General features: G+C 59.9%; 1 protein-coding gene across 3 annotated transcripts; it reads right to left on the bottom strand.

Moving 5' to 3' along the window:
- Positions 1 to 566: 566 nt before the first annotated feature.
- RHPN1 (rhophilin Rho GTPase binding protein 1) lies at positions 567 to 14,130 on the bottom strand. Of its 3 annotated transcripts, none has more exons than XM_081116565.1 (15): positions 13,928 to 14,130; positions 8,390 to 8,505; positions 7,219 to 7,347; positions 6,909 to 6,984; positions 6,194 to 6,271; positions 5,595 to 5,719; positions 5,324 to 5,490; positions 4,899 to 5,092; positions 4,367 to 4,523; positions 4,177 to 4,284; positions 3,558 to 3,752; positions 3,089 to 3,165; positions 2,754 to 2,900; positions 2,471 to 2,632; positions 567 to 2,079 (listed from the first exon to the last, which is right to left on the bottom strand). In XM_081116565.1, exons 1-15 carry the CDS (start codon positions 13,967 to 13,969, stop codon positions 1,909 to 1,911), a joined length of 1,944 nt encoding a protein of 647 aa, XP_080972691.1. In that variant the 5' UTR covers positions 13,970 to 14,130; the 3' UTR covers positions 567 to 1,908. The 3 variants fall into 3 exon arrangements, with proteins under 3 accessions (XP_080972691.1, XP_080972690.1, XP_080972692.1); XM_081116564.1 differs by lacking the exon at positions 13,928 to 14,130 and adding an exon at positions 13,030 to 13,170 and having other exon boundaries at positions 4,177 to 4,287; XM_081116566.1 differs by lacking the exons at positions 4,177 to 4,284; positions 13,928 to 14,130 and adding an exon at positions 13,030 to 13,170.
- Between the last annotated feature and the right edge of the window lie 1,058 nt (positions 14,131 to 15,188).

Here is a 15,188-nt window from a genome sequence, read left to right as displayed (position 1 = left end):
GACCTTGACTGGTTCTGCTGAGAGGGGTATTCTCCCAGGAGGGGCAGGTGGGTTTTGAGCAACACACCTGTACCCCTAGCCATACCCACTCACCCTTGCACTCACACACTGGCTCCCACTCACCCATGCCCATCCCAACCCCCACTCAGTACCCTGACAATAGCACTAAGGCTGGAGAGAGGTGGTGGACACAGGGGCCAGGTCCCACAGGCTGGTCCTGTCTGTGAACTCCACAAAGAAGACAGTGAGGATGCCTGGAAGGCGGGAGGAGGGAGAGGGCGGGGTCTTGGCCTAGGGGGAGCCCTCCTTGCTCTCTAGTCTGCTTTGGGTCCGCCCCAAACCCACCCCCGCAGATCTTGCCTCCTGCGGCAGCTTTAGTGGGCAGTGGCTGCCCCCTGGTGGCCTATCCGCTCAGCCCCAAACTCCTATCTGCCCAGACTTGTGGACCAGCCCTCCCTCCACCGGGCTTCCACCCAGCCTGCCACTCCCACCTGCCCCAAGCAGCCCTTCTCACCTCTCTCCCCCCCTTTTAATCCTCACCTGAGGATTTTTTAAAATTCATTTTTAGAGAGAGGAAGGAAGAGGGAGAGTGAGAAACATAGATGTGAGAAACAAACATGGATCAGTTGACTTCCCGTATGCACCCACCAAGGAATCAAACCTGCAACCTAGGTATATGCCCTGTCTGGGAATCAAACTGGCAATCTTTTGGTGTCCTGGACAATGCTCCAACCAACTGAGCCATCCTGCCAGAGCCTCACCCCTCCCTTTGGGCCCAGGATCTGAGCCACCCTCCTCAGGACCTGGGGCAGTCCCCCTCATATATGCAACTTGGGGACACTGAGGGCTCACAGTCTGAGGAGCCCAGCTGGTGCTACAGGAGCAGAGTGAACATGGAGCCAGAGGGGGCGAGAGCAGGCTCACCAGTAGGCCCTGAGCCCAGGAGGATGAGATGGCCTCATGGCAGGTTCCGAGTGAGGAAGCAGCCTGGATGCCCAGGCAGGGCTGCAGAGCGGGGGCCAGGATGGGGGGGGCAAGGCAGCTGGGAGGGGTTGCAGGGGAACACTGTGCAGCAAGTGGGGCCGGTATGAGATCTAGGCCCTCAACACAAAAGGGGGTGTGACATGTCAGGATGAGGGAACATGAAGGGGGGGGTCCCTGTTCCATGCACAAAGGGGGACAGTAATAGGTATTGTAGGAGTGCGCCTTCACTGGAACCCTGCCCAGAGGGAAGGCCATGCACAGCACCTTGGTTGAAGGGAGGGGCAAGAAGGAGACCTGGAAGCCAGGGAGGGAGCTGAGCCTTGTCCAGGCTATGGGTGCCTGGCAGGCTGGTGGAGGGTTGTCTGGCAGATCACTGTGGGCCAGGTAGAAGCTTCACCTGGGGTGAACCCAGCCCAGAGGGGGTGTGTGGACAGGGCATGGCATGTTGGGGGCCAGGAGGAGGGAGACAGGCCAGCTGAGGGATGTTGGGAACCCACTGCAGGGAGGGCGAGGAGCTGGGCTGCAGGGGTGCACTGCTGACACACCGTCCCACCCTGCACCAGCTCGTGGGGAATGGCTCCTTCAGGCTCAGATACAAGCAGCTAGACACTCCCTACTCATCCTGGGCCAGGGCAGTTCAGACGCAGCCTCCTGGCCCTTGGACTATGTGTTCAGAGTGACAGTGACACTTTCCGTGTGGGTGCAGTGCCAGCCCCTACACTGGGCTCAGACATACCTTATCTGACACTGTCTTTAATGGGCAGCTTGGGCACTAGGCTGGGCAGCAATCTGGCCTGAAGGTCCTCCAGGGTCGGGGGAGGACACAAGGGGGTCCCCGCTCCCAGCCAGCTGAAGACTATGTTGGGGCCCATCTGTGTGGAGAGCCCACCCTTCACTGCCTCCCTGGACACCCAGGGTGGCAGCTCAGGGCTTGGGGATTGGGGACAGCTTCCCTCCAGTCTTGCCCCTCTTGGCCTTGCAGCTCCAGCCAAGGAGGGGCCTGGGGCTGGCTCTGGCAGGCCCTGGCGTCTCCCAGCCACAGTCCTTCTGACTCCTCAGAAGCCCCCGCAGGGCTGGCCTGTGGTCCCCCTGCAGCTGGGAAGAGATACGCAGTGGTCAATAGGCCTGGCTTGGCCCACCTGTGGCCAGTCTGGTGTGTGTGATGGGAGGAGGCAGGTGGTGTGTTGAGGGCATGTTGGGGGTTTGTGTGAGGGCAGCCCAACAGTGGGGTCCCCACAGGTGTGCCACGCTGGGGTGGGTGGAAGCCGTGAGACAGAGCTCCTGAGGCAGCACCTTTGCCCGGAGCCTCCAGGGGGTGTGGACTCACAGGCCCTGGGAGGGGTGGAGACCACCCCAACGAGGGCGCCTGTGCGTCAGCCTCCTGTTTCCAAAGCCCGTGCAGCATCTGTGGATGTCTGGGGCCTGAAGGACTAGGTTCGGGTGGGACAAGGATGTGGGGACACCCTCCCAAGGGCCAGGGGCTCACCATGCTGGGCAGCTCAGCACTGGGCAGTAGGGTCGCCACCTGCAGACTCACGCCCTCATTACCCACACCCTTCAGCTGGGCCACCACCTCCGCATGCTTCCACCACTGGCACGGCTGCCCATTCACAGACACAATATAGTCGCCCTCCTGTAGGCCAGCTGCCTGCAGGGAAACAGGACAGTCTAGTCTGGAGTCCCACATAAATACCCCCTTCCCCTGCCACAGTCTGGTCTCCCTCCACCACACAAGCCACCTCCACTTAGCCCAAGGGCTGGGCCCTTACCGCAGCGTGGCCCCCAGGAATAACTGCAGCGATGAGGACGGGCGAGTCTCCCCGCAGCGTGAAGCCAAAGCCACCCTCCCCTCGGGTCACCTGGACAGGACCCATCAGCCGCCAGTGGTTCTTGGCTGAGAACACGGACAGGGGCCCCTGAGGGGCATCACAGGTCAGAGGCCTGGCTAGGCAGCTCTCTTGGAGGAGTCTCCGCCTGTAACACTGCCACCCCAATCTCTACATCCTGGGACAGAAACCAATGAGGTGCCAGGCAGGGCTGGATCACCACTGTGGGCCTGTCTGGGGGACTTGCCCAGGGCAGTGAAAATGGGAAGGGTGCTCACCAGTCGGTGGAAGATATCAGCCACCTTCACCCGGGAGAAGCTGGGAACCCTGACCTCCGCTCTTTGGTACGTCTTAGCTGAAAGGGCAAAGGAAAAGGTAGGGTATGGTTAAGTCCAAGGCTCATGGGCCTCCAAGCCCTTGGGACACAGCTGGATGTGGCTCAGCCACAGCAGAGTGGGTGACACTGGTCCCTCTTGGACATCCGCGGCCTGGCTGCACCCCACTATGGGAGGAGACTCAGGTGGTTCCTGCCTTGGTGCAGGAGGTGCTGGGCATGAATCAGGTGCAGAGTGGGGGACACAGAACAAGGGGGCTGCAGCGTGGGTGTCCCCCAAATACCTTGCTCCTTCAGCTCACAGTTCTGTGGGTTGTGGAAGGTGACTGCATCTGAACCAGCAGCTGCAGGGCTTCAGCTCCCCCAACCCTCAGGTCCAGGACACACCCATCCCACGGGGCCAGGCTGCTCACGCTGGATCTCAGGGGCCTCAGCAGCCTCGAAGAAGTCGTCCTCAAGGTCCAGCTCTGAGTACTTGGCCAGCGAGCGCCGCAGTGCCTGGACAAGCACAGCCTGCAGCAGGTCTACCCTGCGCAGGGCACGGCACACAGCGTGCAGCCGCAGCGCCTCCTCCTGCCCCAGGATGGCACGCTTCAGGTGGGCCTTGCCTGTATGGGATATGGGATATGGCCAGCACACGCATTTCACATGCCCTTCCAGGTTGCCCATCTGGCCTTTCCAGGTTGCACCCCAACTCCCCCGCCCCAGATGTGACAAGAAGAGGGCAGTTGACAGCTTCTGGATCCATCCTGACGGCCAGTCCATGAGGAGCTGCCAGGGGTGAACTGCTGGGCTGGGGGAAAGCCCCCTAGGTGTGCTTCCACCTGCCAAGAAGGCTGCCGCAGTTGCTGGGGCCCCTGCTCTCGGAGTCACCCAGCAGGCTGGGGGGCATCCAGGAAGCAGGTTGGCTACCCCACCCGCCAGCTTTGAGACACCAGGAGTGCCCAGAGGGGCGTTTTGTGAATGGTTGGGTGGGGTGGGCCACTCAGCCCCCCTGCAGGGGGCCCCAGCACCCTCCTGTGGCTGCCTCACCAAGCTTCCTGCGCTCCTCAGGCACCTGCGGCAGTGTGGGGTACCAGGGCTCAGATGGAGCTGGGGACCTGAGGAAGACCTGCTCCAGTGCCAGGAGCTCTGCCTTGGCTGCTGGGGGTCAGAGAGGGGTGTGAGCCCCTCTGCATCGAGGTCTCTGCCAGCACACAGGCTCTTGGGGCTGGGCACTCACAGGGGTCATCACAGAGGGCCGTGGCTGCGTGGTAGTGGGCCAAGGAGCGGAAGTACTCTGCCTTGACGTTCACCAGGGTGGTCCAGGTAAAGGGGATGTAGTCTCGGACTGGTGGCTGGACCATGGCCCGGTGCACCAGCTGGTACTCGGCTGCCACCTGCCAGTGCACAGGGCAGGACAGTGGGACCTCTGAAAGGACTCCAGGACAAGCCCCACCAGGCCCCACCCTAGGGACCAGACTCTACCGGCCTTGGCCAAAGTCCCAGCAGCACTGCCCCTTGCCCAGTTCCTGCTCTGATTAGTGCTGTCCCAGAGCCCCTCACACTCAGGACCTTGGGTCCTGACCAGCCCCCCAGAGACCAGAACAATACCTGGCTTTGGGAACCAGTAGGAGACACAGCTGCTGCATATTGCCCAGGCACTTACTACAGGCCCTCCTGCCCACTGAGTCACCGCAGCTTGTCCAGGCCCAGACTGAAGGCCCAAGATGCTTGTACAGGTTTCCCTTGGGACAAGGGCTCTCCGTCCTCACCTGGGCGGCCTCCTGAGCCAGGCGCAGCTGAGCCAAGCAGTCATGAGAGGCCATGGGGGCTGGTAGCGAGAGACCCTCGAAGACACACTCCTGGGCCTGGGCGGTCATGAGCTGCTCCAGCATGGAGAGCGAGGCAGGGCTCATGTCAGGGCTCGGTGCATGGGAAAACTTCTCTCTCAGGAGGCTGAAGGCGCCTGCGAAGGGGTGCTCACAGCGGCCCGGCATGGCTGCCCCACACCCCTCAGCCCTGGCTCCAACAGCACCTGTGCACTCACATAGGGGCTGTAGGCTTAGCCCCTCACACTGAGGGCTGTCTTCCCCCCTCCCCCCCCCCCCCCCCCAGTTCTGGCCCCAGAGAACAGCTGGCACCTGGACACGCACACACATGCACCTGCCCATGGCTGTGGGGTTGGGGCTGTCCTCACCAGCAGCCCTCTGAAAAGCCTCCACTGCACAGGTGGTGCCCTCAGGGCAGGAGCGGTCCTGGCAAGCCCCGATCTGGGTGTGAAGGGCTCCGATGTTGAAGAGCACACTGCCCTTTTCAAACGCCAGGGCCCGCTGCTGGGCGGGGACCCCTGTGAGCGAGTCATACCTACAGGGTTGGGTCAGGCTGGGTGGAGTTCCAATGCAACAACCCAGAAGACTCAGAAATGGGGTGCAGGCAGGGGAGGTCTTAGGCACCCCGCTCAGCCCTACCAGTGGAAAAGCAGTCCCAGGCTCCGGGCAGGGGTGACAAAGCGTGCATCCAGGAGGCAGAGCTGGTTGTAGTAGACCATGAGCAGCTCCAGGCCTGACTCACTCCGGCTGGGGGTCCGCACAGCCTGCAGGGCAGGAGTTGGCTGGGCCACACCATCTGGGCCCATCCCAGCCCATCCCACCACATGCACACCACCCTGGGAACCTCCTTGGACATCATAGTCCCACGAGAGCAGCCAGGGTCTAGAGTGGACAGGGTCACACCAGGGCACATCTGTTCTTCCTGGGCGGTCGTGGGCCATGCATATGCCCCAGGAGACTGGAGGGCACAGGGAGGGGACAGGCATGGAGCAGCCATTCCCAAAAGGCTACAGTGCCTGGCATACACAGAGCCATCTGCATGCCAGGGTGTGTTGACACACATTCGAACCCACAGTGTGCCTGTGTGCCCACTGTCCCTGGAGCTGCCCCAAGGTAGAGTCCTGTGGTGTAAACGTCTACAAATAAACCCCACTTTGTTGTTCCCAATAGTTCACCTGTACACTGGGTGTGGCAGGTGTCCCTGTGGGGTGGGGTGGGGCAGGGTGGGGCCCACCAACCTGCCGAAGGTCTGCCAGCTCCCTGATTTCCGCCTCATAGGAGGTGCCATCCTCTCCAAAGTGCCCAGAGATCAGCTCCTGATGGGGGTATGGGGGTGGCACTGGCCTTCCCTGGAGTCTCCCAGCCCAACATGGGGAAGACCCAGAGTGAGGGGAGGCCCTAGCTCCTGGAGAAGGGCTGACGTGGGTCCTCCCCTTTGGCCACGGGAACCCCCATCACCACAGGTGTGGGACCAGACTCGGTGCTGTTTCTACTGGAATTCCTTCATTAATCCCTGTGTGGCAGGTACTATATGCCACAGGTGAGGACACTGAGGCACCTTTGCACAGGGCCTGCTGGGCAATGGCAAGCTGGCTCAGGACAGCCTGGTTCCTGAGCCCCAATGAGGACCCAGGGAGCCAGTGGGTTTTCACAACACAGGCTCTGACTGTGGGGTGCGGCCCCCAGCCAGTGGGACCCTCAGAGCAAGAGTTGGGAACTTGTGGCTATCTTAGGGCTTCTAGCAGGATGACCAGCTCTGCTACACCCATCCTAGGTGGGCTCTTCTCCAAAGCCCACCCAGTCAGAATCCCCTACATTCTAGGGAAGCTGGCCATCCCCAGGTCAGACCTTTCTCCCTCTGGGCCTCAGTTTCCTCATCTGTTCAATGAGATGGCTGGACCAGGAAGCCTCCAAGATCCCCCCAGACCCCAGGATTCACAGGCCAACACTCACCTTCAGGGCTGTGGACCAGTCCACCTCCTTGGTCTCCTTCAGCCCCAGGGGGATCATGGGGACAGTGATACCTTCACTAGAACCAAAAGCATTGAGTCCAGACTCTAAGAGTGGACCCTATTGTCCCCAGAGACCATGGAGTCCACCCCTTATCACTCCTGCTACACATGACACACCTCTCCCTGACTCTGAGATACATCCTTGCATCCCCACACATGCCACACAGGTGCTGTCCTGCATCATGCACCTTCCACACATGCACACGCACAAACACATGTACACATGCACACACACACACACACACATGCACCTCCAGGGCCTGTCCGTGTCCACGTCACAGTTGAGCTCCTCCAGTTCCTCCTTCAGCAGCTGCAGGCTGGAGTTGACATAGCTCAGCTCCAGGGCCACGGTCTCTCTGACTTGGGTGTTGCTGGTGGCTCTAGGGAGGCCAGGCTGAAGTGAAGAGCCAGCCCTGTAGGTGGGCCACACACCCCTGGGCCATACTGCAACCTCACCCACCCTGAGCTCCAGCACCCACTTCCAGGGGGCAGCAGTGGGGTCCAGGGCCCGCGAGGTGCCCTCCCCCTTCCCCTGAGTCCCCTGTGGTTCATGCAAATTCCTCTCCATGTGTGAATATCCTGACTCTGGCCCAGGGCTTCCAGGAAACAGCCTCCTTCCCCTCCCCCTGCCCCTCTCCCCCGGACACAGGCTATGACCTCTGCAGATATTCCAAACTCACTTCCCAGGAAGGGATGGGTTAGACCCTCTGTGCCTGCATTTGGGTGCCCAGCAGAGGGTCCGTGGGTCCCTAGGAAGGCCACGCTTGGGGCAGGATTGGGTGAACAGAGGCCAGGCTGCCAAGTTAAAGGAGGGGCCCTTTGGACCCAGCAGAGCCCCATCCTGGAGCCTTTGGCTATCTCTGCAATCACTGGCCGTGGCTCAGGCCATCACTCATAGAGCGGGCTCATGGAGGTGTGAGGTCCGAGCACACATGCAGCTCACATGCCCTAATGGAGAGGAGCCTTTCCCGGTTCCCCAACCTTAGGACACCGGTCATTTGCCAGAGCTCAGTCTAAACAGTGCCTCTCCTGAGAAGCCCCCACTGGTCACCACAGGCATATCAGACATTGCACATAGGCATGAACATCCCCTCCAGCTCTGCTCCAGCCCAGCATGGAACTTGGCTAGCCTTGAGCTGACCCTTGCCAGTGAGGTCCGTCAAGGTGGGGGCCTGGGCTGTCTGTGAGGGTCTTGGCTGAGCAGCATGGCTGTACCAGATCCTGGTGGGAGGCCCAGCCCCAATTCCTAGGAGTCTGCATTGGCCACGATGACCTGCTCCTGAGTCTCCCAGGCCGGACCGGAAGAGCAGGCACTGCCTGGGTCACCACCATGCCCTCACTGCCCAGTGGGTCCTGGCTCGCAGGGCACCTCTGGGGATGGAGGCACTGCTCTCTGGAGGGCCTCAGGTGGCCAGTGCTCACCTGTAGAGGTTCTCAGCGCCTGTCCGCATCCGCAGCTCCTTGTTGATCTGCTGGTGGATATGGGCCCTGCGGCTCTGCAGGTGGCTGCGCTGGGTCTGCACCAGAGTATCAGAGCCCTGCAGAGAGGCACAGGTCACAGGCCAGCTGCCCCTCACAACTGCACAGCGCCCCTGCGGCGGGGCGAGGGGTCTCTTGCCTGTGGGGAAGGGGGTGAGCTGGCCCACCTGGCTGGGGTAGGTGAGCATGGAGCCTGGGCTCAGAGGGTGATGCCAGGAAGAAGGGCAGTGGGCAGGCGACACAGTGGGTATGGGACAGAGTTGGCACTGGGCACCAGGAAGAAGCTGGGCTGACTGGGGCCCAGCAGCAGCACGATGGGGCTCTGGGTCTCAGCCCAGCCTTGACACTCAGTCAGTCCTGGGTAGAAGGTGGCCAACTGCTCACCATGCATCCTTCTGCACTTTGGAATTTTGTTCCCAAGCCCCAACAACACCCCCCCCCACACACACACACAATTATTCTAGCACTCTTAGGCCAGAAAGGTGCTGGGAGGGCAGTGACTGGGCGCATGCAGGTAGTTGGAGGCTGGCTCTTGGGTCCACCCCTCTGTGTGGTGCTCTGCCCATGCTGCTGCTGCTGCTGGACTCCATTCCAGCTGGCTGATGACTCGTGGGACCCTTTGGCAAATGCCCAAATCACAGAACCAGGGTTGCTCAGCTCACAGGCAGCAAGCCAGGCCTTCCGACTGCCCACTGCCTGCCCTGGCTGCGGCTCCTCACTGCAAGTGGGCAATCATGCCAGGCTGCCCATGTTTCGGGGCCCCAGGTGAAGATCCTTGAGAAAGCTTAAAGCAGTGACGTGTGGACTCCTCACCGTGGTGATGCTGCAGATGGGTGAAGCTCCAGCCAGGGAAGGAGAAAGGGTTCTGCAGTGGCAGGCAAGGGGAGTGGAACCCTGCAAGGCTTTCAGTGCCCCAGTGGGACCTACCGGTGACAGCCATGGCTACCATGCCTCCTCCTAGCCATTTAGGGATCTCCTGTTTTGGTTAGTTTCCAGCCCAGGAATCAGGAAGGACTTCTCAGAATCACCTTGCCAGTGCCCATATGGGTGTTCACTCCACCCCTGAACACAGAGCACAGAGGTGAGGACCAAGTGCCACACAGGCCACGGCCCCAGTGGCACGGGCAGGAGGAAGGTTTTATTCATGTAGTGTTGACCTCGCTCAGCCTCCCTGCAGTGTCTACTTTCTTCCACATTATATGAAGATGTGGCTTATTTTCCTTGGTATGCCCCCTACTGTCACCCACAAGGCAGTTTCAGACCTGGGGACTCTAGCTTGCCCCAGCACTTGAAGAGGGCTCCCTAAAAATGGCTTCACACCCTCCCATAAAGAAGGCTGCTGGCTCATAGCCACCTGGGTTTACAGCCCAACGTGTCCAGACTCTAGCATTCTCAACAAAGGTCATCAGGGAAGACTTCTTGTAGGAGGCACTCTTCTGAGACTTGAAGGACAAAAGGCTGCCAAGTGGTCCTTAGATAACTGGGGAGAGGGGACGTGTCCCTCAATGAACATTGGGAGAAAGCCGTGGTGGCAGAGGACTCCCCACTGTGTCATATGTAGATGGTGGGGGGGCTAGTCTCAGGGTGGTCCCAGGAGGGAATAAGATGAAACATGGCTCTCCTCCATCCACTCTGCTGGCTGAGTATTTGGCTTCCTGCTGGCTGGTGCCTCTTCTCCACAGAGCCCCCCCCATGCCCCCTCTGTGCAGGAGGAGGCCTGAGACTCTGGGGAGGGAGCGAGGGGCAGCCAGAGCCCCAGCTGCATCCCTCTCCTTCTGAAGGTCCAATTGTAAACCTCCAGCAGGTTCTCAGTGTTCTGGGGGAGCAGCCATGGCTGTCTGCCAGGGGTGGGGGTGGTCTTGTGCTGGGCAGCGGCTGTGGACTCAGCAGGGCTGTCCTCACAACACGGCTCATGCTCTTGGCGAGGCATGTTGGGAGTCAGAGAACCCCAGCTTTTGAGCCAGGCCCACTCTGAGATCTGCAGCACCCTCATGACCTTGACCCTAATGCTTTCGCCAGGCCAGGCCAGCTGGAGTGACCTGGGTGGGAGGTATGGGAGCAAGCAACAGAAGTCCGATTTCCACTGCTGGACGGATCCAAAAACCCTGCTCATGCCTGGGTGAAACTAGGCTCTATGGTGAAGGAATTTGCCAGCGGGAAGAGGCACAGATGCCAAGTAATCAGCATTCACCCATCCAGAACCCAGCTGGGGTGGAAAGGGGTGGAGAATGGAGAAGTCCCCTCACAATCTCAATACTATGGCCCTGACAGGACAGGTCTGGTGGCTCTGGCTGCCTGGAAGCCCAAGGCCCATGGCCCCCAACAGCCCAAGAGGAAACAGCATGGGCGGTGGCTAAACGGGAAAGGTTGGAAGACAGTTATGTCAGCACAAGTCAGGAACAAACAGCAAGGGCCCCATGCCCTCCCCAGGCTCCCCCTACCTCCGCTGGTTCCCAGGGAGAGGTCTTCAGGCCTGGCAGACCAGCTTCCTCCTCTCAGAGCCCTTGGTTCTGCCTGCTGATGTCCTCCAGCCTCAGGCTCCCGCCCCCCCTTGATCTTACCTGAACACAGAGGAACTGGATTCTCCAGGAGGGTGGACACTCAGCACCCCCCCACCCTCCACCTCTGCCATCCCCCAAGGGGCACTGCTGCCAGGACATGGTGGTTGCAACCACACACATACTAGATGGACCACAGATCAGGCCACGCAGGCCAGCCGAGTAATACCCCCCCCCCACGCCCTCTGTGATGTTCACTTGGGCACTGGTCATCTTTAGATGCCCTCAGGCAGACCCTACCCCCGAAGCCCCTAACTGGGCTGGGCTTCTCTTCAGTGGTCATTTACCTGGTGTGGTGAGCCCCCACTCAACACTAGGGCCAAGGGGGTACCCCCTGGACACCCTCTCTCACTACTCTTGGGGCAGAGGCACCACCCACATTTGTCCACAGGGACCCTGACCTAGGTGTGGCTTTCACGGGAATGGCTAACCAGTCCTGTCCTGATTCTGAGTATTATAACCAGTATAGGGGTCAGCCTCTCTTCAGTCTGGAGACAGGGATTAGGTTAGACTTTCCAGGTAGCAAGAACCACCAGGGCAAAAGTGGTTCAGAGGAGTGAGTGAGGGTATGCAGTGTCACTCAGGGCCGTGCAGGGCTGCGGTCTACACCCCACCAACCTGCTCCGAGCCCAGGGTCGCCTTGTCTGGACATAGGACACTCTGACTACTGGGTCATCCCAGAGAGAAGGCTGGAAACAGTTTCTGCACCCTACCCAGGGTGGCAGTTGGGCAGAGAGCCTGAAAGTGTTGTCCACTGAGCCCTCTGGAACATCTTGTGTGAGCAACCTCCCCAACATTCCATCCAAAACAACATGTGCTCTCTAAAGGCCTGGCTGCACTGCAAGGAAGTGAGTTCACAAAGGGCAGGTGAAAGGCCTGCTGCCTCTCCAGTGCCCACGCTGGGGGACCACTGACCAGTGTTCTCCCCAACATAGTTGCCACAGCACCTGGCATCTCTTGGGGGGTGAGGAGGGAGGAGCCTGCCCCTCCAGGGGTCTGGTCAACATCACGTGGCCAGTGACCTGGAGCCCATGTTCCACCTGACACCCCCCTCCTCCTCTCTGGAAGGCCTGGGCCCCAGGCACACAAAAGCTGAATAGAGCAGAGGAGGTAGGTCCTCTGTGCAGTCTGACATGGGAGAGGGAAGGGGCAAAGACCATTGCAGGTGCAGGTGCCATCTCTACTTGGTGGCTCAAGAGTGAATGATCTTGGGGGCATGGATGCCCAATGCTTGTCATGAACACTGGGGCAGCCTCAAGGTGACCCCCAGGTGACACTCAATTTCTGGGCTGCAGAGTGAGGCAGCCACAGCGCCCCATTTTTCCCAGGCAGATTCCGCAGGCCTCCACCCCCACAGCCCTTCTGGAGCTTCCCCAGTACCCCTGGAAATGGTCCACAGTCAGCGCCCTGGGGTTAGGGACTTCACAAGGGGGTGGATGTGCAGGGAAATGAGGAAGGGACAAACTCCTCAGATGTGAAATCCTCCAGCCATTCCCTGTAGCTGGGAGCCTTTAGCCGCCAGCAGCTCAAAGTTTCAACAAATACAGAGCTGGGCGCCCAGGGCAAAGCTAGACAGCCCCGGGGAGAGGGAGGTTTTAGGAAAGGTGGAATGAGAGGCGCAAGAACACAGCCAAGGACCCTGGCTGTCACAGACCAGAGCCCAACACCTGCCAGGGAAGGGAACCCAGAGCATCGAGAAAACGGTGAGCTGGAGTTGGGCTCTTCCCACTCCCGTGCTGCGCGGGAGGGGCCCTCTGCTTCCTCCTCGCACGTGACCCTGAGCAGGCAAGAGAGGAGCCAGCGCAGGCAAGCGCCGTGGGTTATGGCCCTCCACCGGGCCTCAGTTTCCCCAGCGGTGCGCCCAGGTTGCCTCTTGGGACAAGCGAGGCGTGGGAGGGGCCACCTGGGAGCGCTGCCTTGAGCTCGGACCAGAGAAGCGACGCGCTCCACCGTCTCGCCCCCGCCCGCCCGCCCGCGGTGCGCCCACCCGCCCGCGGTGCGCCCACCCGCCCGCGGTGCGCCCACCTTGCGGACGCCGCCCGCAGCCTGCAGCCGGGCGCTCTCCCCGCCGGCTCCCGGGCCGTCTCGCCTCTCCTCGGGGACCATCGCCGCTCGCCGCTGGGCCGGGCCTGCCTGGAAGCCGAGGCCCGCGCGAGTCGCTCCCGGACGCCCGGGGGAGCGCGCGGTCCTTTCCCCTCGGGGGCGGGCCGGGGAGGGGAGGGGCGCCCCCCGCGGAGCGAGCGAAACTTTCCGCTGCCCAGTCGGCGACGGCGGCAGTCCTGACGGACAGCAGCTTCTGCCAACCAGAGAGCGAGGGAGGTGGCTCCGCGTGTCGGGTCGCGTCCACCCACCCGCGGAGTCCCGGGGGAATGCGGTCGCCCTTGGCAACCGCCGGACCCGACGCCGAGAGGCAGGCGGGGCGCGCTGCGCAGGCGCGGCGGCGGCTGGGGGCGCGGCGAGGAGGGGGCCTCCGACCGTCGGGCCGCGGCCTGCGCGCCTCCCGCGTCCGCCGCCGCGCGGTTTTGTCCGGTCCTTCGGCCGCAGGGACCTTCCAAGAGGCGTGTCCGCAAATGCTCACAGTGGAGTTTTTAACGGTGTTGAAGGAGCGAGCGCCTTCTCTCCGGCGCGGGCGCGGGCTTCGGCCGGCTCCGCGCGCGGTGGGTGCCGTCGCACGGGCCACCGTCGTGCGCCCAGAGCGCGCCCCAGAACCTGCCTCCGGAACCGGCTTCCAGAATCACTTTATGTCCACAACCTACATCAGAACGGACTTCAGAACTGGCCTGCTTCCAGAATTGCACTCTCCGGAACCGGCTTCCAGAACCCGCACTCCCTGCAGGGTCGCCCCAGCCACGCGCCTCCACCCAGGGCTCTCCTGACTTCCCTATGTTCCTGGCAACTCAGATTCCCCGTGGGTTCACCTTACCTTAGAACACACACCGGTATAGGGGCAGGAACGCCAGAGCATAGCCAGAAGCTAATCTGTTATCAGGCTCCTCTAGAGTTCCAGCCGGACTCATCCGCCCGCCCCCCGCAGTGGCGCTGCGCCCAGGCTGGTGCCGCGCCGCGAGCACCGCGGGTCCTGCGTCTCCCGAGCTAAGTCCTACGAGCTAAGCTCCCTGCCCACCTGGCCGCAGCCAAACAGGACGGTTTTTAACTCCAGGGAACGGAAGTAGCTGATAGCTGTGCAGGAAGTAAAAAGTAATCATAGAATGTTACTTGACTGAGCTGTGCATTTCCTACCATCACCATGACACTGTAATCAAGATGCCCTGGCCTCCCGACCCCCAGGACAGTTACACCGGGAGTGTATTAGGAGGAGGGGAGGGGGAAGGGGGAAGACCAGGAACCTTCACCCTCCTGAGGCTAAGTCAGTAGACGAGACCTAAATTAGAAAGTGAAATTCCTCAAGCAGAAGCATGTTGTTCAGAACTGTGGAATTCAATGCCAAGTCATCAGCTCAAGGAGTTATTAAAGGGGTTGCCCCTGGGGAGAGATGGTGGGGCCCTAGGGGAGGCTGCTGTTTTGCTAAGCAGGTCTTATGAAATTAAGTCCCTTCCATAGCAATATGATCCCAGAACTTGTTTTTTAAAGAGGGAATGTCTAGAAATTGACCACAAAAAACATACAAAATAAAACATTAGCCATTTGGAAGTGAAAATATATTTCTAAATGAGATTTGAATGAAAATAAAAGGACAAAATAGCACATTACCTAAAAAGTAGCAAGTAAATAACATCATATAACATTATGTAATATATAAATAACAATATATAATAACATATATAAACAATATGTATATTATAAATAATGATATATAAGTAGCATTATATATGTATGGAATAAGCCGAAGAAAATTCTATAAAAGGTGAGTTTGTTGCTAACAAATATATATATATACACACACACATACATATATAATAAATTAACCAAACCAAAAGGAAGTAGTAGAAGGAATTACTAGAAGTTAACATCAGTCACATAGCAAAAAAGCTGAGTGTTTGGGGAAGAAAGTAAGGTTGATAAACCCCCAAGAGGCTCGATAGGGAAAAAAGAGATTAAGCTAGGATCTGTCTCTGGCTGCACAAGGTTGGGATGCAAGGAGGCGGCTTAGCCAGGCCAGTGAGGTGTTCATTGTTTCCCCAGACCCCCATTCAGAGGTGGAGGCTGCGGTGTGGCCATAAGGG

This window comes from Miniopterus schreibersii (assembly GCF_964146895.1).
Source record: "Miniopterus schreibersii genome assembly, chromosome: 17".
NCBI lineage: Eukaryota > Metazoa > Chordata > Mammalia > Chiroptera > Miniopteridae > Miniopterus > Miniopterus schreibersii.
Note: the sequence above shows the minus strand (reverse complement) of the source record. Positions and strands in the feature narration are given on the sequence as shown.

Bases quoted from the DNA above. Each gene is read 5' to 3' on its own strand.
- RHPN1 (XM_081116564.1), bottom strand. From the start codon at position 13,110: ATGGTCCCCGAGGAGAGGCGAGACGGCCCGGGAGCCGGCGGGGAGAGC. The intron at 5,720-6,193 runs GTTGGTGGGCCC...CCTGCCCTGCAG, and splicing joins AGCTGGCAGACCTTCGGCAG to GCTGTGCGGACCCCCAGCCG. The intron at 4,524-4,898 runs GTGAGGACGGAG...GTGCACTGGCAG, and splicing joins TGGCTCAGGAGGCCGCCCAG to GTGGCAGCCGAGTACCAGCT.